Source organism: Phyllobates terribilis, unplaced genomic scaffold, assembly GCF_046119375.1.
Source record: "Phyllobates terribilis strain yellow unplaced genomic scaffold, ASM4611937v1 Scaffold_261__1_contigs__length_2674298, whole genome shotgun sequence".
In the NCBI taxonomy this organism is placed as follows: Eukaryota; Metazoa; Chordata; class Amphibia; order Anura; family Dendrobatidae; genus Phyllobates; species Phyllobates terribilis.
The window spans coordinates 477,819-501,462 of record NW_027363021.1 but is presented as its reverse complement, the minus strand read 5'-3'; the positions used below and the strand labels follow the sequence as shown (position 1 = coordinate 501,462).

The 23,644-nt window shown below is 45.7% G+C and overlaps 1 protein-coding gene across 1 annotated transcript; it reads right to left on the bottom strand.

Annotated features, from left to right (window-relative positions):
* Window positions 1–2,875: 2,875 nt before the first annotated feature.
* On the bottom strand, window positions 2,876–23,433 carry LOC141219311 (nuclear RNA export factor 1-like). Its single transcript, XM_073666080.1, has 10 exons — window positions 23,296–23,433; window positions 22,986–23,093; window positions 22,183–22,284; window positions 22,061–22,094; window positions 21,449–21,517; window positions 8,541–8,648; window positions 7,642–7,703; window positions 6,332–6,447; window positions 3,463–3,505; window positions 2,876–3,141 (listed from the first exon to the last, which is right to left on the bottom strand). The coding sequence occupies exons 8-10, from the start codon at window positions 6,443–6,445 to the stop codon at window positions 3,032–3,034; spliced, it is 267 nt and encodes an 88-aa protein (XP_073522181.1). The 5' UTR covers window positions 6,446–6,447; window positions 7,642–7,703; window positions 8,541–8,648; window positions 21,449–21,517; window positions 22,061–22,094; window positions 22,183–22,284; window positions 22,986–23,093; window positions 23,296–23,433; the 3' UTR covers window positions 2,876–3,031.
* Window positions 23,434–23,644: the final 211 nt, after the last annotated feature.

The following is a 23,644-nucleotide window of genomic DNA, read 5'->3' as shown; positions in this document are numbered from 1 at the left end:
GTGCCTAAGGGAAGCCATAATGATAAGGCCCCTGCTTGGTAACAAGTGCAGTTATCTGCCTCTATAACAATAGCAAATTACCATTGATGAAAGGGTTAATACTTGTGCCCTGCATCAGTAATAGACCCTGTAGTCACCATGACAACTGTTATGAGGTCATAAACCAGTGTCATAAAGAAGATTCCATAAAAGAATTCCGCGCTGCCACGATCAGTGCCATTACTGATGCGCCTGAGGACCTTGAGCTTGACCACCCACGTAATGTGCCAAACTTGGTGTAATTTGGAGGTTCTAGCAGGGAAAGGGGTTGTCTGCTTTAGACACCCCTAGGGCATGGGAAGGTAACAAAGGGAGGTCCCTAGACCAGGATCCCCTTCTGTTACCCTCTATATAGAGCAGCTCTCCTTTGGGAGTTCATGGACTGATCTATGACTTTAATGGGTGATAAATTGGGAGGGATTATTTATCCTATTAGGGATTAGGCATAACGAACTGTAACCAAATGTCCAATTTTTTGTGAGGCGGACCTAGATCTGTAAGGGAGAAATTATACATCCACCTGGCCAATCAGATCAACCAAATTCGCTCCATCAATCAATGTGGTGACAGATATCGCAGCCAGATCTCTCCCACATCCGCTTTATCACATTTATAGTCTGTATTTGTTATGTCATTCTCTGTAAATCTGGTAAAATGTACAAATTGTACAATTCTGCAGTTACATCTGTTATATATTGGCACTAACTCTCTAAGCCCAATGGAAGGGCAGCCCTCCATCCATGGTTCCATAGAGGTTTCCTCCACAGGGGGTTTTCCTCTCCTGAGTGCTGGAGGGTGACTCTTCGTGAGTCGGGGGTTGTGCTATTTTCGGTGTCATGTAAATTTAAATAAAATTTTGACCATTTGACACCTAATTGCAATGCTTCGTGTATTTATTTTGCGTGCTTCTGTCTGATTAATTTTGTTTGGGGGTCGGGGTCTATCACATACGGCTGGACATCTGCCAGCTGCACAGAACCCAGTAAGCACATTTTGCCCCAGGGGTCGCCCCTGCTCCGATGATGATGGTGAAGAGGAGACAAACATTACAGCACAACTCCTGGATGCATGCTCTCATCATTGGATAAAAGAATTGTATTACAGCAGTATAAGCAGATTACTCATCTATTCCTGTAATTTCCGTTGTCTTCGATGGAGAAGGTTGCAAGGAAGATGGTCTATAGGAACAGAGGCTACACAGAATCTTCTTTATCCTGATAGGTGATGGTTCAGTGTCATGTAAATTTAAATAAAGTTGAGAACGTTTGACACCTAATTGCAATGCTTCATGTATTTATTTTGTATGCTTCTGTCTGATTTTGTTTGGGAGTCGGGCTCCATCACATATCACTGAGTGACACGTCTGACATCTGCCGGCCGCAGTTTTGCCCTAGGGGTCGCCCCTGCTCTGGGGAGTATGATGGAGCAGAGAAGATAAGCATTACAGCACAGCACCTGCAAGTGAGCGCTCATCCTCAGAATAAGGACTTATATTACAGGATTACAAGCAGCTTCCTCACCTCATTCACACAGGGAGTATTTTGGGCAGTAATTTACATTAGTATTTGTAAGCTAAAAACCAGAGGGGAACAAACACAGAGAAAAATAATAACTGAACCACTCTCACCTCTTCTGTGTTTTGGATCCACTCCTGGCGTCTGTTAACAAATACTGATGCAAAATATCGCCATGTAAAAGGGCTCTAAATCCTTACTGACTGATTGGACAATTCTTTACAAAAAAACAATATATGCCTCACCATGCATTTAATCCATCCTGCTGCTCATATCTTCTGGGCTCAGACCCACAATGCCGTGACTCTCGGCCAGTGTACATAAGGAGAAAGTGGGAAAAGTCTCCAATAAAAAATAATTCTCACTTTATTGGTGCAAAATATTAATATTTTTTGCATGACCCAATAAAATATGGATTTTACAAGATTTGTTCAGCTGGATCTTCCTGGTTCCTCATTGTTCGTCTGGTAGCACTCCTGGCTCCGTGCTGTTGATCTTCTAGGTGGGTGAGCTGATTTTTCCCTTTCTTTTTCTTCCATACACCTGCGGCTCACCCGCAGACACGGACATGCGGCGAGTCTTCCCAGACCTCAGTATGTCAATTTCTCTTGCGGAGACACTAGTCTCTGCAAGAGAAATTCTATCAGTGCAATGTATAGGATGCGGTGAATCCGCATGGCTCAATGAACACATGCGGATTTACCTGCGTGCAGCGCTTTGGACGCGGCATAAAGTATGCTGCGTTCAAAGCGCTGCCAATAACACCCATGTGCACATACCCTTATACTCACCTTCCTTCCTCACCTCTGCTCTGCTTCCTTTTCTGCTGCAGCAGCTCATGTCAGCATCTGAGCAGCGCATGACGTCACTGCCATGCGCTCTCAGACGCTGAGCTGCTGGCACATTCACTCCTCTCCACCCCGGGACTATGGGCGTGGAGAAGAGTGAATATGCACTCTCTTTAGTAGCGGACACTGTCAGCAGGAACTGCGGCTCAACGCTTCTCTGTGTCCGCTACTAAAGAGAATGAATATTCATCCTTCTCCACGCCCATGGGAGTGGAGAAGAGGGAATATTAATTTCTCTTTAGCAGCGGGCACACGTGGTAGCTGCAGCAGCGGCTACTGCGTGTGCCCCGCTCCTCCACCGTCGCAACCTCCCCCACCACTACACACCACCAGAATTTCTATATACTCGAGTATATACCAGAGTATAAGCCGAGAGGGGCTTTATCAGAACAAAAGATGTGCTGAAAAATTCGGCTTATACTCAAGTATATACGGTATATTAAAAATCTGGTGAATTACATGATGATTGGAAGAGACGAGATCAATCATAACCTATGCAGCGGATACCACCACTGGCAGCCTCAGTATTCCTGTAGCCAGAAGACCACCGCCAGACTGCGGGGGGGGGGGGGGGAAATCACTCATGGTCTCCGGCTCATTCGTTGGCAGATTTCCCACAGGACGACGCATTCAGTTCTTATAATTCCAAGTCCATTTCTTATACCCGTCTTCAGAGGCCGGGACAATGAGGAAAGTCCTTCTGAAGGAGATGATGGGGGTCTTGCGGTAGTTCCGGTTCACTGTCGGGAGAAAGTCTATTAGCTTCTCTCCAAAAACCACCTACTACACAGACGTAATGGGGTGTTCCCATATTTAAGTGATCCCGAGAATGGGGAGGCTGCAGTGCTACATCGCCAGGAGCCCCTGTGCAAAACTGAGGGGATTGGTGTACATAATGATGCAGCCCCCTTTAAGCAGCCCACAGACATTTATTTATTTTTTTAGCAGATCTCCCCAATCTCCCCTCCAATAGTCCTGCCCCCTGATAATGACCGGGCAGTTTGCTTTTTAATCTGTAGGATCCCGGTGATTTCCCCATTGTACAGTAGGACATAACTCACCTTCCCTAAATCCTCCTTCGACGGTGAAACAAATGAGGGAAGCCTGCGGAGAACCAGGGTGCGACATACATAAGATGTGAGAGTCATAAATATAAGCCGCCGAGACCCTACAATCACACGAGCGGGGGTCTCCACACGTCAGATCACTGGAAAATCATTTTACTGTAGGATTTGCAGTAGATTTCATTCTTTTTATGGCAACGGGGAAAACAAAAAAAATTCCCAAATGTATAAATAGACCCCTGAAAATATTTTGCATATACATTACAAAGCAACGCTCCGATCCCACAGATGCCCAGCGAGGCCCCGATCCCACACATTGCCCAGCGAGGCCCCGATCCCACACATTGCCCAGCCAGGCCCCGATCCCACACATTGCCCAGCCAGGCCCCGATCCCACACATTGCCCAGCCAGGCCCCGATCCCACACATTGCCCAGCGAGGCCCCTGATCCCACACATGGCCCAGCTAAATGACGTCATGGCACACCACCGTGCCCCCTACAGCAGACCGGACACATCGTACAGGAGACCGGGGGCCATCGGAAGGTAAGTATAATCTTTATTTTTTATTTTAAATTCTTTTTTTTGGATGAGAGTCTCCTCTTCTCCAGTCTCGGGTACCATCCGCACATAGAAACGCTTAATATCCGTATGTGCTAATGCGCTGACATGGATATTAGGTGATTCAATGCAAGTTAATGGCGGTAATTACGCTGCGTGTCCGCAAAATTAATGGACATGCTGCGGATTTTTCCGCAATGATAATCCGCAGCGGATATTTCCGCAGCATGTGCACAGCACATGCGGATTATCATTGGGGACCATGGGGCACATATTACCAAGCGTTTTTAAAGCGTTTTCGCTGCGGAAATTCCACGGCAAAAACGATTGAAAAACGCCTAGTGGGCACGCAGCCTTAGGGCCTGTTCACATGTAGAGTTCTTGATGCATTTTTTTTCTCCAAAACTTCCATGGGAAATAAACGCAGTAAAATGAATAAAATTTCTAAAATCTCATTCGCACGGTGCGTTATTTCTTCTCGCGTTTTTATTTACCTGCGATTTCTTTAACCCCTTAATGACCGCCGTAACGTATTTTTTATAGCTTTCATTACGGGTAATTATTCCTCAGCGCCGTTAAAATGTGTCACTGTGGAATAAGTAAATAGCGGCGCCCGTGATTCCCCCACATATGGGGTATCGGGTTACTCAGGAGGAATTCACTGGATTTTATTTGAGGGGGCGGGAGCCATGTCGCTTTTCCAGAGTCTTTGTTCTACCAGTAACGTGGGATCCCCTATAGTCCCAGTGACAGATGACGGACCTGAGAGGGGGCTGGTTTTGTGTGGGATAAATTAGGGGTTTTATTGTTAACATTTTGGGGTACATAATTTTCGATTGCTTCCAGAATAAGGCTGGGATCACCTTCTTGTGTTCTACGCTGAGCACTTACATCGGAGTTTCTGTGTAAATCCCACAAAAATGTGATTCAGACGAAACCCCCAACAGAACCACCCACCACAAAGAGGCAGATGGAGACATTTTGGCGTCTGTTTGACATCTGCTCTGGTGGTCTCCATGTTTTTAGGCGCACACAGATCTGTGGTCGTCCACACTTGTGCTCTAAAAAAATGCCTAAAATGATGGTACGCCACTGGAACACAGACCAGTCAAAAGAGGCGACATCAGCCTCATAAGTGAGTGGCTCCATCTGGGTTTTTTATCTGAATTGCGGTTTTGGTGAATTTACACGGAGACCCCGGTGTAAGCGCTCAGCGGAGAGCGCAGGATAAACGTGACCTGAGCCTTATTCTGATTTTTTTAGAAGCAGAATGAAGAAATAGACAGCAGTACCAGAATAGTTCTTATTTTTTCACAGTTCACAGTGAGGTGTAAGTGATAAGGCAGATTTATTCTTTGGGTCGGTGCGATTACAGCGATACCAGATTTATATGTTGTTGTTTTTTTAGGTTTTGCTGCTATCACACAGTAAAAATGCTTTTTTTTTCCAATAAAAAGTAGTTATTTTCATCGCCATATTCTGAGAGCGGTAACTTTTTTATTTTTTGGTGAACAGAGCTGTATGATGGCTTATTTTTGCGGGACGAGTAGCAGGTTTTTTTTGTACCATTTGGGGCACACAGTAATTTTTTATCGCTTTTTATTCAGATTTTTCAGACACAGAATGAACAAAAACCAGCAATTCAGTTATTGATTTTATTTTTTGCGCCGTTCACCGTGCGGTAAAAGTGATGACAGATTTGTCTGTCGGGTCGATACGATTACAGAGATACCAGATTTATCTATTTTTTATGCTTTGCTATTTTTACAGTTTTTTCTTTAATTTTTGTTTTATCACAAACGTTACGTTTTGAGCGGCGAAAAGGATTTTAGTGATTTGTGTGTTTTTTTTACTTTTTTACACATTTTAATTCACTTTTTTTACTTTTTCACCTAGTCCCACTGTGGAACATGGGTGATTGTCACTTTGATAGCTGGGTATCTCAGGGTACCATGGTAACCATTGGGACCCGTGATTCTAATCACAGGGGTCCGATGGTTACTAAGGGGGTCTTAGTTACGGCGGTTGTAAAGGGGTTAATTGTTTTTTACTGCAACTTTTCCCGGCTGAGATCAGCACCAAAAGTGCATGAAAACAAAAAAGCATTAAAACTTGCTGAAAATATTTGCTGTAGATTTATGGTCATAACCTGCGTTTTTCATGCAGAAAAAAAATGCATCAAAAACCCTACGTGTGAACAGACGCTTCAATGGACGCTCTGCAGTCAGGGTCAGAAACGTTCCTGTGGCTGAGGGTCCGCAGGGCGAGAGGCGCACGTCCCTCCAGCAGGAGAACCGGACACTTACGTTCTGGCAGCCGACATCCAGTGTCATGGACGCCAGCTCGTGCTCCGTTTTGGGAAGGTTACAGAGGAAGCCGACCACCTGCAGCCGGTTGTACTTCAGCAGCTGATGCCTCATTTCTAGAGAAACAAAAAAAGATTACAAAGAAATGAAATATTAAAGGGAAATTCTGACTTTCACACGCAGAGCAACAGCACTACGCTGACACTACATCCCGTGCATCGCCACGCTGACGCTACATCCCGTGCATCGCCACGCTGACGCTACATCCCGTGCATCGCCGCGCTGAGGCTACATCCCGTGCATCGCCGCGCTGAGGCTACATCCCGTGCATCGCCGCGCTGAGGCTACATCCCGTGCATCGCCGCGCTGAGGCTACATCCCGTGCATCGCCGCGCTGACGCTACATCCCGTGCATCGCCGCGCTGACGCTACATCCCGTGCATCGCCGCGCTGACGCTACATCCCGTGCATCGCCGCGCTGACGCTACATCCCGTGCATCGCCGCGCTGACCCTACATCCCGTGCATCGCCGCCCTGACACTACATCCCGTGCGTCGCCCCGCTGACGCTACATCCCGTGCGTCGCCCCGCTGACGCTACATCCCGTGCGTCGCCCCGCTGACGCTACATCCCGTGCATCGCCCCGCTGACGCTACATCCCGTGCGTCGCCCCGCTGACGCTACATCCCGTGCATCGCCACGCTGACACTACATCCCGTGCATCGCCGCCCTGACACTACATCCCGTGCATCGCCGCCCTGACACTACATCCCGTGCATCGCCGCCCTGACACTACATCCCGTGCATCGCCGCCCTGACACTACATCCCGTGCATCGCCGCCCTGACACTACATCCCGTGCATCGCCGCCCTGACACTACATCCCGTGCATCGCCCCGCTGACGCTACATCCCGTGCATCGCCCCGCTGACGCTACATCCCGTGCATCGCCGCCCTGACACTACATCCCGTGCATCGACATGCTGACACTAGATCCCGTGCATCGCCGCCCTGACGCTACATCCCGTGCATCGCCGCCCTGACGCTACATCCCGTGCATCGCCACGCTGACGCTACATCCCGTGCATCGCCACGCTGACCCTACATCTTGTGCATCGCCGCCCTGACACTACATCCCGTGCATCGCCACGCTGACACCAGATCACGTGCATCGCCGCGCAGACACTACACCCCGTGCATCGCCGCGCAGACACTACACCCTCTGTCCTGTAGTCTCCACCATCTCATGTATTTCATATTGTGCAGTTTGTCCAACAAGACTGAGGGTATATACCGTATACATGGCCATACCTGGTCTCGTCACTCGGAGGAGGTTGCGATTTTCTTTCCAGTATTCCTTAATCTGATCGAAGCTAAACAGACAGAGGCGTTAGATCACCGATCCCGGGGTCAGTGGACATAGACTACACAACAACAGAACTAGGCCCACAGACAGTACTGGACTCGGCCCCCACATACAAAGGTGTCTGCTACAGCAATGAGAGGGTCGCACTGCTCTGCCAAGAGCTGCAATCCTTTCACTAACCAGATCAGTGGTGGCTCAGGATCCCCATCGATCACACAGAGTTCCTAGAAAACCCTTTTAATTGTCCTATAAGGAAAAGTTCTGCAACTTTCTAATATACTTTGTGCATTCATTTTCAATACTTGCGTTTGCTGTCAGTAAATAGAAACATTCATCCTTATATCCAGAGGCTAACAGCCTATCATAGGGGCTGTTTTATGCTGCCTTTCAGTAGAGCCCCGGTCCTGAGACCCCATCGAATGGTCAAAACGCAGCTCTGAAGTGGGCAGCTCCTGCAGCTGCATGGGCGCAGCAGAGAGGGGTGTACGGGCTTATTAGTAAGTCTGTGGGTCTGTACACCCTTAAGAACATTGTGTTGACTGAAAAGTGGGGTCTCAGAACTTGGACCACCCTTTTGATACAGAGTTAGTTACAATGTATCAGAATCCTCTTTCATTTTTTCAGTAGGGATGTTTCCATTCGCAGACAGCAAGCAAAGAGCTTGAAAATGGCTACAGAATGTAAAACAATGTAAATGAGAAATTTGCAGAACTTTGATTAAACTTTTATAATTATGTTCTCCACAAGAAAAAATAAATAAAAATCGATGTGACGAATAGTCAGCGATGTAAGAGGAGGTGAAGTCAGGACAATGTATGGCCCCGCTGTTACCCAGAACACCCACCAGGTTCTTGCATAGAAGGCTTTGGGGAGACTAAACGAGCAGCAGCTGTTCTCCTGATACAGGGGCAGGAGGGTCTTGCGGTTCTCAGAATCGTACACAGTGAAGAACCTCGAAGAAAAAGCAACAGCGTCAGTAAGCTGCAGCATAAGGACCTGGAAACACGTTGTGACTTGTGAAATAAATACAACACAATAACAAGTGCTGATAATTCATCCCCAAATTGTGGAAAAATAATATGGGAGTAGTTCCAGTTTATGTAGTGATGTTGGGGATGTTAGTGCCTCCTAAATCATTTATGAAATAACGTATCAGAATTAAGACCAATTTATTATAGAGTTCAACTGAGCTTCTAAAAATGTATATGCAATGAGCTCCCCCTAGTGGTGGCTGTATAAATCTGTATGTAGTGAGCTCCCCCTAGTGGTGGTTGTATAAATCTGTATGTAGTGAGCTCCCCCTAGTGGTGACTGTATGAATCTGTATGTAGTGAGCTTCCCTAGTGGTGGCTGTATAAATCTGTATGTAGTGAGCTCCCCCTAGTGGTGGCTGTATAAATCTGTATGTAGTGAGCTCCCCTAGTGGTGGCTGTATAAATCTGTATGTAGTGAGCTCCCCCTAGTGGTGGCTGTACAAATCCATATGCAGAGCGCTCCCCCTGGTGGTGGCTGAAGTAAATCATAATTTTATCATTGTATTCATGGTAACAGGGTATTTGGATCTCTGTATCAGAACCAGCAATCCGAAAAGTTGTCCTACTAAAATATATGTTCAGTAAATGCCCTCAATACTTGGTCGGCTCCTTTTGCATCAATTACTGCATCGATGCGGCAATGTGGCATGGAGGGATCACCCTGTGGCCCTGCTGAGGTGTTATGGAAGCCCAGGTGGCTTTGATAGCAGCTTTCAGCTCATCTGTATTGTTGGGTCTGGGGTCTCTCATCTTCCTCTTGACAATACCCCATAGATTCTCTATAATAGATTCTCTATGGGGTTAAGGTCAGGCGAGTTTGCTGCCAATCAAGCACAGTGATACTGTTGTGTGTAAACCAGGTATTGGTACTTTTGGCAGTGTGGACAGGGGCCAAGTCCTGCTGGAGAATGACATTTCCATCTCCAAAAAGCTTGTGGGCAGAGGGAAGCATGAAGTGCTGTAAAATGTCCTGGTAGACGGCTGCGCTGACTTTGGTCTTGATAAAACACATTGGACCTCCACCAGCAGATGACATGGCCCCCCAAACCATCACTGATTGTGGAGACTTCACACCAGACCTCCAGCAGCTTGGATTGTGGCCTCTCCACTCTTCCTCCAGACTCTGAGACCTTGTGGAGTGTGTCAATGACTGCCTTCTGGCCATCACTTTTCCTTCCATGATGAACTGTAACTCCTAACATCCACTGAAAGATGCAGACTTTCAGGACCTGCTGGAATTAGAGTTTTCTACATAAATTGTATTCTTAAGTGTTAGATCACATGTAGAAGTCAAATTCATATCAATATTTTTGGCGCACAGTGTTGCGGGTAAGGCTATGTTCACATGTTGCAGTTGCAATGCTTTTAAGAAAAAAAAAAAAAATCACAGCAAAAGAGTGCATTTAAAAAAATAGAATTAGACTTACCGGTAATTCGGTTTCTAAGACCCTCCACGACAGCACCAACAGGAGGTTGCCTCCCCATCCTAATTAGAGACAGGAAACAAGAGGTTAAATAGCCCTCCCCTTCCCTCTAACCTCAGTGATTTTCCAAGGACCACACACTATGAATGCTTGAAATATTTATTAACACCAAGGAATTTAAAAGAACAGAGTTTTCATAGGGGGGAAATCACCCGTGCTGTCATGGAGGGTCTTAGAAACCGAATTACCGGTAAGTCTAATTCTATTTTCTCTAATCCCCTCCACGACAGCACCAACAGGAGTAATACCAGAGAATATCGTTAGGGAGGGACTACAGCCTGCAGGACTTTTCTGCTAAAGGCTAAATCTTTTATAGACATCAAATCTAATCGGTAATGCTTGGTAAAGGTATGGACCAAGGAGCAAGCAGCAGCTTTGCAGATCTGCTCGATGCAAGCGCTGGCCCTTTCAGCCCATGAGACAGACATGGCTCTGGTGGAATGAGCTTTTAGCAACACTGGAGGAGGCAGATCTTGACTTTTATACGCCTCCGTGATTGCTTTTTTTAATCCAGTTAGCTGGAGAACTCTTGGAGGCTTTCTTCCCTATGTTTGGTCCCCAGTACTGAACAAAAAGATTCTGATCCTTCCTCCAAGGCTCCGTCTGTTGCAGATAGTAAAGGATGATTCTTCTGACATCTAGAGAATGGAATTCTGATTCTCTGTTGTCTCTGGGATTTTGACAAAACGATGGGATTATTATCTCCTGGGACTAGTGAAAATGGGATGATACCTTTGGAAGGAAAGAAGGGTCTAGGCGGAAGATTATTCTGTCATCTATGATTCTCAGATAAGGTTCCCTGACGGAAAGGGCCTGGATCAAGCCAACTTGCTGCTGTTATTGCTACTAACAGAGCTGCCTTCCAAGATAATTTGTTCATCTGAGTTTGGGTCATAGGTTCAAAGGGAGGGATAGACCATTTAGAACTATATTTAGGTCCCAGGTAGGAACCATGATGGGCCTTCTCGGGCATGTTCTAGAGGCTGCTGTTATGAACCTCTTTATTCACCGGTGGTCAGTCAGGTTTTTGTCAAAAAATGAACTTAGAGCAGAAATCTGGACTTTCAAGGTGCTGGGTTTTAGCCCTTTAGATAGACCGTACTGTAAAAAATCCAGTATTCTGGCAATATCAGGGTGAAAGAGATCAATAGGAGTAGAACCATACCACGTAGAGGTCTTCCATATTTTTAAATAGATGGCATTAGTGACCGGTTTCCTGATTTTCGGCAGGGTGTCTATTACAATATCCGAGAGCCTTTTTGCTTTCAGGATTAAGGCTTCAGAAGCCAGGCTGTCAGGCATAAGCTGTGGGGAGCCTGATGAAATATCGGACCTTGATGGAGTAGATCGTGGTCCGGAGGCAGGATAAGAGGGCCTTCTGGGTTTAGAAGGTTCAGAGCCCCAAACCAACTTCTTTTCAGCCATAGAGAGGCAATCCGAATGGTCTTGACCTTGTCCACTCTGATTTTTTGCAAGGTCCTCAGCAGTAATGGAATTGGAGGGAATGCGTAGGCCAACCTGAAGCTTCATGGGTGAGAAAAAAATGCATCTACCTTTGCATGATTCTCCCTGGGGTCTATGGAGAAATATCGATTCACCTTTGTATTCTGTCGTTTTGCAAACAGGTCTATGTCTGGTAGTCCCCATTTCCTGGTTATTAGCTGAAACATCCTTGAACGGAGGCTCCATTCTCCCGGATTTATTTCTGTCCTGCTTAAGAAGTCTTTTAGATGAAGGGCTGACAGAGAAAGGAGATGATGCTCTGCCCAGAGGAAAAGTCTTGCCGAGACTTCTTGAAGGCTTTTGAACCTTGTACTGCCCTGATGACGAAGATGGGCCACCGTTGTCATGTTGTCTCAATAAATCATGACATGTGTTCCCTGGAGAATAGGACCTTCAGGGCCTCCTCTACTGCTTTTAGTTCTTTGAAATTCGAGGATTGGCCCAGATGCCCTGGAAGGTCTTCTGGGATATGATTGCTCCCCAACTTCTTTTGCTGGCGTCCGTTGTTAAAGAAGAGATCAGGTACTGAATCCAAGCAATCCCTTTGGTCAAATTTCCTGGGTTGACCCACCAGTTGAGAGATACCTTCACAAGGTGGGGAAGAGATATTTTTGAGTTGAGCATCTCTGGAAACTTGTCCCAGCGAGAAAGGATAAAGTTCTGAAGGATTCTTGTATGAGCCTGGGCCCAGGGGACCGCCTGAATGCACGCTGTTATCGACCCCAGGACCGACATGGCAAACCTTATGGATACCGTCTTTTGGCTCTTTAGTATCTGGATCCTTGATCTCACATTTAACCGTTTGGACGCTGGCAGTAAGGACCTCTGGTTTTGAGAATCCAAGAGAATTCCTAAGAAGATCTTTTGAGTTGATGGGGTAAGGTCTGACTTTTCTCAATTTATAATCCAGCCCAAGGATCCCAGGATATGTAGGACGGATTGAAGTTGGTCTCTGAGAACGGAAGAAGGAGCCGTGACGAGGAAATCATCCAGAAAAGGGATGATGCAGACATTTTCTTCCCTGATAAATGCAACTACTTCCACCAGGATTTTTGTAAAGGTCCGGGGTGCTGAGGAGATGCCGAAGGGAAGGACGCTGAACTGAAAATGGCATACGGTCTGATTTAGAGAGAAAGCAAATCTCAGACAACACTGGTAATCTGGGTGGATGGGCACATGGTAATATGCGTATTTTAGATCTATGGTAGCCATGACGAAGTTTTTCCCGATCAGAGGAACCGTGGATTTTACAGACTCCATTTTGAATCTTTGATAAAGAATATATTGATTCAGACGCTTCAGGTTGATAATAACCCGGTGGGTTCCATTTGTTTTTTTTACCAGGAACAATCTTGAGTAATGTCCCTTGCCCTGCTCTGCTTCTGGCACGGGACTAATTACTGCTGAAGATAGCATTTGCTGAAGCTCTGATGTTAGAACTTTCTGGAGTTTTGCTGACGGGAGAGATGTTATTTCCAGTCTCTGAGGAGGAAAGGAGGAAAATTCTATTTTTATTCCTGACCTGACCCAGTCTAGGATCTTCCTCCATAGCCTGAAGAATCCTGAGATTCTGCCCCCTACTTGTCTGGCGTCATTGCCTATCAGAACGTTGGGACTGAAAAATGTTTTTAACCTCTACCCCCTTTGGGGTAGGTCCAGCAACCCGCTTTACCTTTTCCTCTGTATGAGGTATTATGTGGTTTGAGGGGGACAAAATAGCCTCTTTTTGGTTCTGGGAGAGATTTATTTTTATCAGACACTTTCTACAATAAATTGTCCAGCGCTGGACCAAACACGTACTCCCCTTTGAAAGGTATGGAGCATTACTTGGATTTAGAAAGGATGTCACCACTCCACATCTTTAACCATAGAGCCCTTCTTGCGGCATTGGAGAGAACCGAAGTTCTTGCTGCAATCAGGACAGATTCAGTGGAGGCGTCCGCCAGGAATCCCGCTGCCTTCTGTAAGAGGGTGTAGAGAGGCCAGAAGATCTTCTCTGGAAGTACCGCTCTGGATATAATCTTCTAACTGCTGTAACCAGTGGAACAAGGTTCTTGTGAAACAGGTGGAGGTGACGTTTGTTCTTAGGGCAGCAGCTGATGTCTCCCATGACTTTCTCAGTAAACTGTCCATCTTACGATCAAGTGGATCCTTAAGCTGAGAGGAGTCTTCAAAGGGTAGGGTAGTCTTTTTCGCTACCCTGGCCACCTGAATGTCGACTTTAGGCATCTCTGTCCAGCATTTATAGATGTTTCCATCTAAGGGAAAGCGATCCATTAGGTCAGATGGGATGTTCAGCCTTCTTTCTGGAAATTCCCATTCATCCAGAATTGAATTCTGGACCTTGTCATGAATGGGGAACACCATTCTCTTTCTTGATCTCAATCTCCCAAACATCTCGTCTTGGACCGTACGTGGCGTTTTTTCTTCTTCCACGTCCGTTGCATTTCTGATGGCAAGTAAAAGTTCCTCCATGTCATCAGAGGAGAAGAAGAATTTCCTATCCTCCTGATCAGTACTGATGTCTGGAGTGACCTCGCCTTCTTCTAACCATTCCTCCTGGGCTGAATTTTCTGCCTCAAAGTCTGAGGAATTTTCTGGGGGCATACTTCCTCTTTTTTTATACTGTGGGACCCCCTGAAAAAGATTGTGAGAAGGTGGCTAACGACAACTGGATCTCTTGGCGCACCATTCCCCTGACTTCATCCATTAGGGATGATTGTTACTCACCATCTTCTCTGTACACGGCTGACATAGGGCCATTGTGTGGGTGGAAGGGTGGGAGTTTCTTATTGCAAATGGCACATCTGTGACTTGCAAGTTTTTCCTTTTGATTTCAGTGCAGGATCCTTGTCACACTAAAATAATAAGGGGAAAACATAAGAATGGATCCTGCACCAAGACGGACCTACCCATACCAGACATACTCACTGGGCCAGAGTTTGTGCTGGGCTCTGCAGATGCAGCTTTAGGGGCAGACACATCCATCTTTAGAACCTCAGTCCTTCCTTATGGTGTCTTACATCAGGGTCCTTTTATACAGGAACTGAGATCCAGCGCTGTCCTCATCCAATAGGATGAGGCCCCCACTCTCCTGATATCAGGTCCACCAATCCTGATTATTGCACTTTTTTTATTGAAATTTCAAATTTCCAAAATGGCAGTACGTTCCACCCTGGAAAGCAACCAGAAGTGATGACGCGGCCATTGAATGGACCGGTGCGCGTCACTTCCTATGAGCTCTCCATGCGGCCAGCTATACACCGGAGGAGAGCGTTGCGCTCAGGGAGAGGGGGAGACATCGCAACTGGCTGGGGAGCTACAGGAGGCCCCCAGCCAATATCTTCTCACCATCCAGCATTGAATGAGCTCTGGAGGAAGGTGCGGTCCCGCCGGGAGGAAAGAGCAGCGGACATGGAAGGAAGGCACAGGGCGATCGATCCACAGCCCCACCAGAAGGAAACCTCTTCATCCCTTAGGGACAAGAAAACACTGAGGTTAGAGGGAAGGGAAGGGCTATTTAACCTCTTGTTTCCTGTCCCTAATTAGGATGGGGAGGCAACCTCCTGCTGGTGCTGTCATGGAGGTGATTAGAGAAAGCAGCATGTGAATGCAGCCTAAGGCTATGTTCACACATTGCGTTTTATACAAATTAAAAGCTGCTTTTTACAATGTCGGCAAAAGCTAGGAGATTTCAGAAATCTCAGGTTCACGCTTATTTTTTGTTTTACTCTTCCTGACTGAATTGGAAAACTGATGCATGTTAATTCTTTCAGCATTTTTGCAGCGTTTTTTCACTCATAGAAAGTAACAAATAAGTGCAAAAAAGCAGCAGAAATGCAGCAGAAACGTTGCCAACAGTTCTTGCAGCGCTTTTAGTGAAAAAAAATCAAGCATGGCTGGACGTGAAACCCATTTATTTCTGTGATTTTCCCACATTTAAACCTAAATGTCTTGGTTTCCTCACCCGAGATGGCAGATAGGATTAGTACATTTTAATTAAATTAGTGATATGTGTAAAAGGAAACAATACCTGATATCTCAATGCACCGCCAAGTCTTGGGTAAACTAGGACTGACCAATTCAATTCCCCTAGCTGTTTTTACACTTCCAATTGTGTATTTTTTCATGAATAGTCACTAGTTTTTCAGACATAAAAATCTTTTTCCACTAAATAATTGTACAAATTGCCCCTTTTCCCCAAAATGTTTTCTGGTGTCACATCCGTCTGTTGTTGGTGGCCTAACACCTTGCATTGCTCATGCTTATATGGTGGAAGCAAAGCTGAACTTTGGGATCCTGAAGAAAGCAGCAAAAAGACGCAATAAAAAACTGTTTTTTTGTCTGCAGCTTTTTTACTGCCAAGACATCAAGTTTTGGCTGCAGAAAAAAACAGCAGCAAAAACGCAACGTGTGAACATACTGTAAAAACATGACGCCTTTAACAAGTTCAACTGCAAACCTTTCTGGTAAAACTACATGTAACATGGGTCATATTGTGCACTTACTCTTTACAGCAAGTGCCATAAACCACCAATACCCCCCTATTGCAATCTCTATATACGTCGGTGGAGATTTGGCTACACACAGACGCGCCTCCTCATTCCAATATATGGAGAATGCGGCTGAAAATGTGTGAACAAGGGTTAGAAAATAACTGCATGTAGCTGTAGAGTCACCATCAATCTTACTGGGGAGCCCTTAGCAGCTGGGCCTGGAGCTGTGATGTCATCATCTACATGGCGGTGATGTCACGATCTACATGGAACTCTGGTGTCATCATCGGCTCTATGACATCACAATGGGAGTAAAGTGTATAGAATGCCTGAGCGCAGAGCCGGGGCTGTCTTTTGTGTTACTCTTTATTGGATACACAAAGTTAAAGGAATAAAAGGAGAAAGAAGGAGAAAGAAAGCGACGCCATCATGAGGATTCATGGACGTCCCCGTTATGGCCAGCGGCTGCTGGTCAAGGCTCTCTCTTCCTGCAAGTCAATTGGCTTTAGCCTTCTGACCCGATTCAGGAAATCCCATCGCAATTGGAGAACACTGCTGAAGGATTCCTTCCTGGCCACGAAATCTGCCACCATTACAGCAGTCAGGCGCTTCAGGTCAGTTGCTATAACCAGACGTAAAGAGCACGTCATCAGCCAAGACAGCGGTGAGAAGAGCCCAACCTACATAGTAGGTGATACTGAATCCACGTCCACCATTGCAGAAAGTGGAGAGGATCTTGCCGATCCAGAATGTGCACAAGGTGCACACGAGGGGCTGCTACAAACAAGACCCCGGGACAATCTAAAAAGAAAAGCACCAACCTCTGAGGACAGTCAGCCCGAGATGCTGCCACCGGCCAAGAGAGCTGCTACAGAAAACCTTTCTGATCTACTGGGAGAGGTAACCCCGGAGATGGAGACCCCACAAGTGGAGATGCCCGATATCCGGAAACAGGAGGACATCCTGTCTCCAGAGCAGTTAACCATCCTGCTGAGCAAAGGGGAGGAAGGCTTCCTGGATGATGAGATCATCATGATGGCCCAGGACCTGCTGCAGAGTCAGTTTGAGGGTTTTGATGGCCTGCAGCCCCCCTGCGCTCTTCTAGTGCCAGGGTACAGTGTACTGAAGAATGCTGTACAAATCCACTATGATGAGGAGAGGGTGCACTGGCTGACCACCTGCTACAAAAATGGCCAAATCTTTGTGGCCGACAGCATCAACTCCGGAAATCTGACTCCGTCCATCTGTGAGCAGATTATCAACCTGTACAGTGAAGTGGTCGAAGAGCCCCTGAAACATCTGACATTTATCGATGTGGATCAGCAGAGGAACAGTTATGACTGTGGCTTATTCGCCATAGCGTTTGCCTACGAGCTTATAGCAGATGGCGGTGAACCCAGAGCAGAGTTCCGGCATCGGTTGATGAGGACTCATCTGATATCCTGCCTGCAGACCGGCAGGATCAGCGCATTTCCCAAAAAGGTCAGGAAGTGACTCCATGCCTATAAACGGCATGTAGAGTCAATGACGGTCCACGAGATCGCCCTGACCTTCAACCGGACACGACCCTGGACCACAGACCAGCCTGCACCAGTAAGTAACCATGGACTTTCCATAATACCCTCAATGTAGTGAATGTATAAATATGATGGGGGGGGCGCTGCCATTATTGGAGCTGTTTATCAGTAAAGCTTAGCTCCAGCCCCTATAAAGATGCATTAAGAGATTAATTATAGCAGGATTCTAAGGGGTTTTCTGTTATTTTGTACACAGAGGTGTGAACCAGAACAAGAATGACCCCCGCAGCTATAACAAGTGTCGGTGTTTCTGTCATCACCATGGACCAAATATAATCCAGGTAAGAGGAGTGCACTAAGCAGCAGTGACTGGGAGTAAATCGTGTGAACGTCTCTGATATTAAATATTCGGCTGCTCCATGATCAGTTCTGTTCCCTCTTTCTACAGATCACTATAAGCGACCTGGGGTCCCACTAAGAAGACGGGGTACGGCTGGAGGTGACGGCTATAAGAAGTCAATGATGTGGCGGCCGCCATGTCAGGAGCAGAGGAGCCGCACTTCAGGACGAGGCAGATTCCGGGCTCGGTCTCTGTTCTCATTACTTTCTGCAGTCAGATGTAATCACTGAATAAGTGAATCTTCTGCTGCATCAACCCCGATCTACAACACAAGCTGCCATCATCCAGCACCGCCCAAGGGAAGGGCAGTCCGTCAGACATGGTTCCCTAGAGGTTTCCTCCACCGGGGGTTTTTCCTCTCCTGAGTTCTGACGGACGACTCTCCGTGAGCCCATCATCATCAGGGCCACATGACTATTGCCCCACACGACTGGTGGGAAATTCTACATTTGATATCTTGTATGAAGCCAATAAAGAATTCAATTAATATCTAGCAGCCGTGTATCTGAATTTATTATGTTTCGTCTACTATGTATAGTACAGAATTTGGTGAACTCCAGGGGGAATAGACAGGGGTGCAGTATTGTAATAGTGTTATAATACTCTCATTTACAGGTGCTTCTCACAAAATTAGAATATCATCAAAAAGTTAATTTATTTCAGTTCTTAAATACAAAAAGTGAAACTCATATAGAGTCATTACAGAGTGATCTATTTCAAGTGTTTATTCCTGTTAATATTGATGATTATGGCTTACATCCAATGAAAACACAAAAGTCATTATCTCAGTAAATTAGAATAATTAACAAAAAACACCTGCAAAGGCTTCCGAAGCATTTAAAAAGGAACCTTATTCTGTTTCATTAAGCTCCACAATCATGGGGAAGACTGCTGGCTTGACAGATGTCCAGAAGGCAGTCATCTGCGCCTAAACCACATTTAGCATCCACACGTTTGGCATTTCTGTAGCGATGACAGCCTGCCTAAATTACAGGTGTGTGTCTCCAGAAGCATGGGCTGGACACAATGTACTGGTCACTACAATGTATTGGGGGCTACAACGTACTGGTCACTACAATGCAGATTTGCAATTTTCACTCAGCAACATCCACTGCTGCTTGTTTCTGGAAAACTCACTACACTTGCAGATAAATTCCCAAAGGGGTATAATTTCTAAAATGGTGTCACTTCTGGGGGGGAGGGGGGTTTCCACTGTTTAGGCACATCAGGGGCTCTCCAAACCCAACATGGCGTCGGCTAATGATCCAGCTAATTTTGCATTTAAAAAGTCAAATGGCACTCCTTCTCTACCGAGCCTTGCCGTGCGCCCAAACAGTAGTTTTCATCCACATATGGGGTATTGGCGTACTCAGGAGAAATTGCACAATACATTTTACAGTGCATTTTCTCCTGTTACCATTGTGAAAATGCAAAATTTGTGGCTAAAAGAACATTTTTTGTGGGAAAAATTTAACTTTTTGTTTTCACGGCTCTACGTTATAAACTTCTGTGAAGTACCTGGGAGTACAAGGTGCATCCCGCACAGCTAACACTCCTTGGGGGATCTAGTTTCCAAAACGGCGTCACTTGTGGAAGGTTTCCACTGTTTACGCATATCAGGGATCTCCAAAAGCGACATGGCGGCAGCTCTCGATTCCAGCCATTTTTGTGTTTGAAAAGTCAAACTGTGCTCCTTCCCTTCCGAGCCCTGCCGTGCGCCCAAACAGTGGTTTTCTTCCACAAATGGGGTAGCGGTGTACTGAGGAGAAATGGCGCAACACAATTTGGGGTCCATTCTCTCCTGTAACCCTAGTGAAAATAAAAAAATTGGGGGCTAAAGTAAATTTTTTGTGAAAAAAAAAGTAGTAAAATGTTCATTTTTTCCTTCCACGTTCCATTAATTCCTGTGAAGCACCTGAAGGGTTAATAAACTTCTTGAATGTGGTTTTAAGCACCTTGAGGGGTGAAGTTTTTAGAACTATGTCACTTTTGGGCATTTTCTGTCATATAGGCCCCCCAAAATCACTTCAAATGTGATATGTTCCCTAAAAAAAAAAAATGGTTTTGTAAATTTTGTTGGAAAAATGAGAAATTGCTGGTCAATTTTTAATCCTTATAACTTCCTAACAAAAATAAAATTATGTTTCCAAAATGATGCAGATGTAAAGTAGACATGTGGGAAATGTTATTAACTATTTTGTGTGACATCTCTCTGATTTAAGGTCATAAGAATTAAAACTTTGAAAATTGCTAAATTTTCACCAAATTTCCGTTTTTTTCACAAATAAATGCAAGTCATATTGAACAACTTTTATCACTATCATGAAGTACAATATGTCAGGAAAAAACAGTCTCAGAATCAGGGGGATCCGTGGAAGCGTTCCAGAGTAATTACCTCAGAGGGACACTGGGCAGAAGTGTAAAAATTGGCCGGGTCATGAAGGTGAAAACAGGTTTGGAGGGTGAAGGCGTTAGCACTTCTCTTTCTGAAAGTATTCTTTACTCTACAGCATTTATTCCAACTAAAACTTTTGCACTGTGCCGTAGATAAAAATATTTTTATTTATATACACAAACCTACATATTGAGGCAACTAAAGATGGCACCCCACCACCTTACTACTTTAGATCTAACCTATAAAATAAGGGACAATAAAAGGGTTGGTCCATCTCAGATATTTAAAGAGATTTCTAGCTTTGGAAAACTCCTGTTCCCCCTCTGCAATTTTTTTTTGTTAAATAAACTGTGCTTTACTCATCCTCACTGGGTCCGGTACTGAGTCTCCGCTGCGCCTTTTAGGGTGTCATTATCAGTAGTGCTGCCATCACAGCCAGTAGCGGCACAATACGCTCAGGGCCAAGCACTATTGATGTGACGTCAGAGCTGCAGGCAATAACAGACACTTGGAGCAGCGGTGGAGACTCAGTGCTGGACCTGGGGCTGGCGAGTAAGGCGCTTTTTTTTTTTTAACAAACTGCAGCCAAAAGAAAAGGGAGTTTCCAAAACTGGAAAACCCCTTTAAGGTATATCCATAGAATATCCCATTGGGAGAACACCTTTTAAAGGGCTTATTAAAAGAACTTCAGCATTGCTTACCAACGCCCTGGAAGTGAGCGGTGCTGCTGACGTTATGACCCGTGTGTTCAGATATTGGGCACATGTCCTATTCTAATGAACTGGACGGGTGCACGATACCTGCCCATCATGCTAGCGTCTCGGTAGGTCTGCGGATCGCAACGTCATCAGCACCGCTAGTATCCGATGTGGAAGTGAACGGCTCTGGACAACCCCTTTAAGTGAAAGAAGAATACAACTTACCTTTGCCTGTGGGAGAGGTTGGGGTTCTTCTGGCTCAAAAAATAGATTCTCTTTAAAAAACTGTCCGTCCTGCAAGAATGGAGACAGCGGATATAATACAGGACAGGAAAGGTGACTGGTATGATGGAAGGCTCACAGGGGGAAAGGTATAAAGCTGGGGTACATGGGGTAGCGCACCATGCAACAGATTGAACTATCCTTTTAAAGGCAAAGATACAGCCTATTTCCAAGATCCTACCGCAATATGTAGTAGATCTAATAATAGTAATATTCGAAAATACCTCCAATTAGAAAACAGTATAGTTCTTCTGATTCACTATGTCACTTACCCTATGTGCAGGGCATTGTAGTAGCTTGGGTATCTATGGTCACGACCACTCATAGCGACAGTTGTTAGTGGTCATAATCATGGATACCTAAACTACTACAATGCAGTGCACATGGGGTAAGCGACATAGCTAATCAGAAGAACAATACTACAATTTTAATTGGAGGTATTTGCTAATATTATTATTACACCTACTACATAGTGGGATAGGATCTTGGAGATGGGAATACCCCTTTTTTTAAGATACAGTTGATGCTTTACAGTCTTCCTAGGTGTATACTTACTAGTTTTTCAATGGTGGGAAAATAAGTTACCAATCTGTGCAACACAAAAAAAGAAAAAAAAAAAGCATTGAATCGGTGATTTGCATTTGTTTAATAATGTGATAGCAGAGAGGTGCGGGCACCTGTAGCAGGCGGAGAAGCTTTCCACCGCCCCGTGCAGAGGGTTTCCCTCCAGCCACAGCTCTCTCAGCTCCAGGTTGTGGATCAGATCCAGCTCTTCAACTCTGCAAAGCGAAAAAAGAACATGTTCCCGTCACCAGCTACCACCAGAAAACACAGAGATTTGTTTGTTTCTCGCCTTCTTCCAAGAGCCACAAACCATTTTATTGTTCCGTCTATATGGCCTGGGGTTTTTTTTTCCCAGGATGAGTATGGGCTTTCTATTCCTCCATTTTTGGGACTTGTAACTTTTTCTGTTGCTGGGGCTGGGTGAGGGTCTTTTTGTATTTTTATTCATACCATTTTGATCGATTGCTTTTTATTCCATTTTTGAGAAGTGCAGCGATCGAAAAATCAATTATTTTGATTTTAATTTTTTTAAAAGGTTTACAATTTGGGTTCTTTATATTTTCATAGGATGGAGTTTTACGGATTCGATTTACCAATTTTTCTGTTTATTTATTTATTTTTATTTCTTTAGTTTTTAATTGGGAAAAGCGAGACAAATGAAAATTATGGGTTTTAGTTTATTTATTCATTTTTAAATAAATTTTTACTTATTTTTGCCCTGGACTCTGCGACTGTTTGATTTCTTGTACTATACTGGGAACACAGATGTACAGAGATGGCAGGACGGGGGTCTTCAGGAGGCCACTGACTGCCACTGTTACCCACCGGTACCCCACGATCGATGGCATATACGGGGTAATCGGAAAAGACGTCACAACGGCAGCAGACCCGATCCCTGCGCAAGGAGGCGACGTACCTCGTTATAGGAGAGGTTCAGACTCTGCAGGTGCCGGGTCAGGTAGAAGAGATGAGCAAAACCAGTCAGCTTGGAGAGACGACGACAACTCAGGTCCAAAGACTGAAGCTACAAAAATATATATAGAGAATTTCACAAACACCCTATGGACAGGGGGGCGCTGGTTCTTACCCCATGTATCATTAGCCCAAGAGTGACAAAAAAGATTGTGGGGGTCCCAGCAGGGTCCGCAAGGATCTCCAGTGGCATAGCCTAGTGTGGATCTGCTCAGATCACAGATGGGGCTGTAATTAATAGTATTTATTATTACCTGGGGGTAACACTCCGAGATGATCTGCAAGACGACCTCTGCGGCTGCAGCGTGGGTCAGCGAAAGCACAATGTTGTCAGAAAGCAAATCTAAGGAAAGCAAATAACATTAGTGAGGAAGGGGCACGGCGCCGGCAGAGGAGAGAAGGCGACGGGGCGCCGGCAGAGGAGAGGAGGCGACGGGGCGCCGGCAGAGGAGAGGAGGCGACGGGGCGCCGGCAGAGGAGAGGAGGCGACGGGGCGCCGGCAGAGGAGAGGAGGCGACGGGGCGCCGGCAGAGGAGAGGAGGCGACGGGGCGCCGGCAGAGGAGAGGAGGCGACGGGGCGCCGGCAGAGGAGAGGAGGCGACG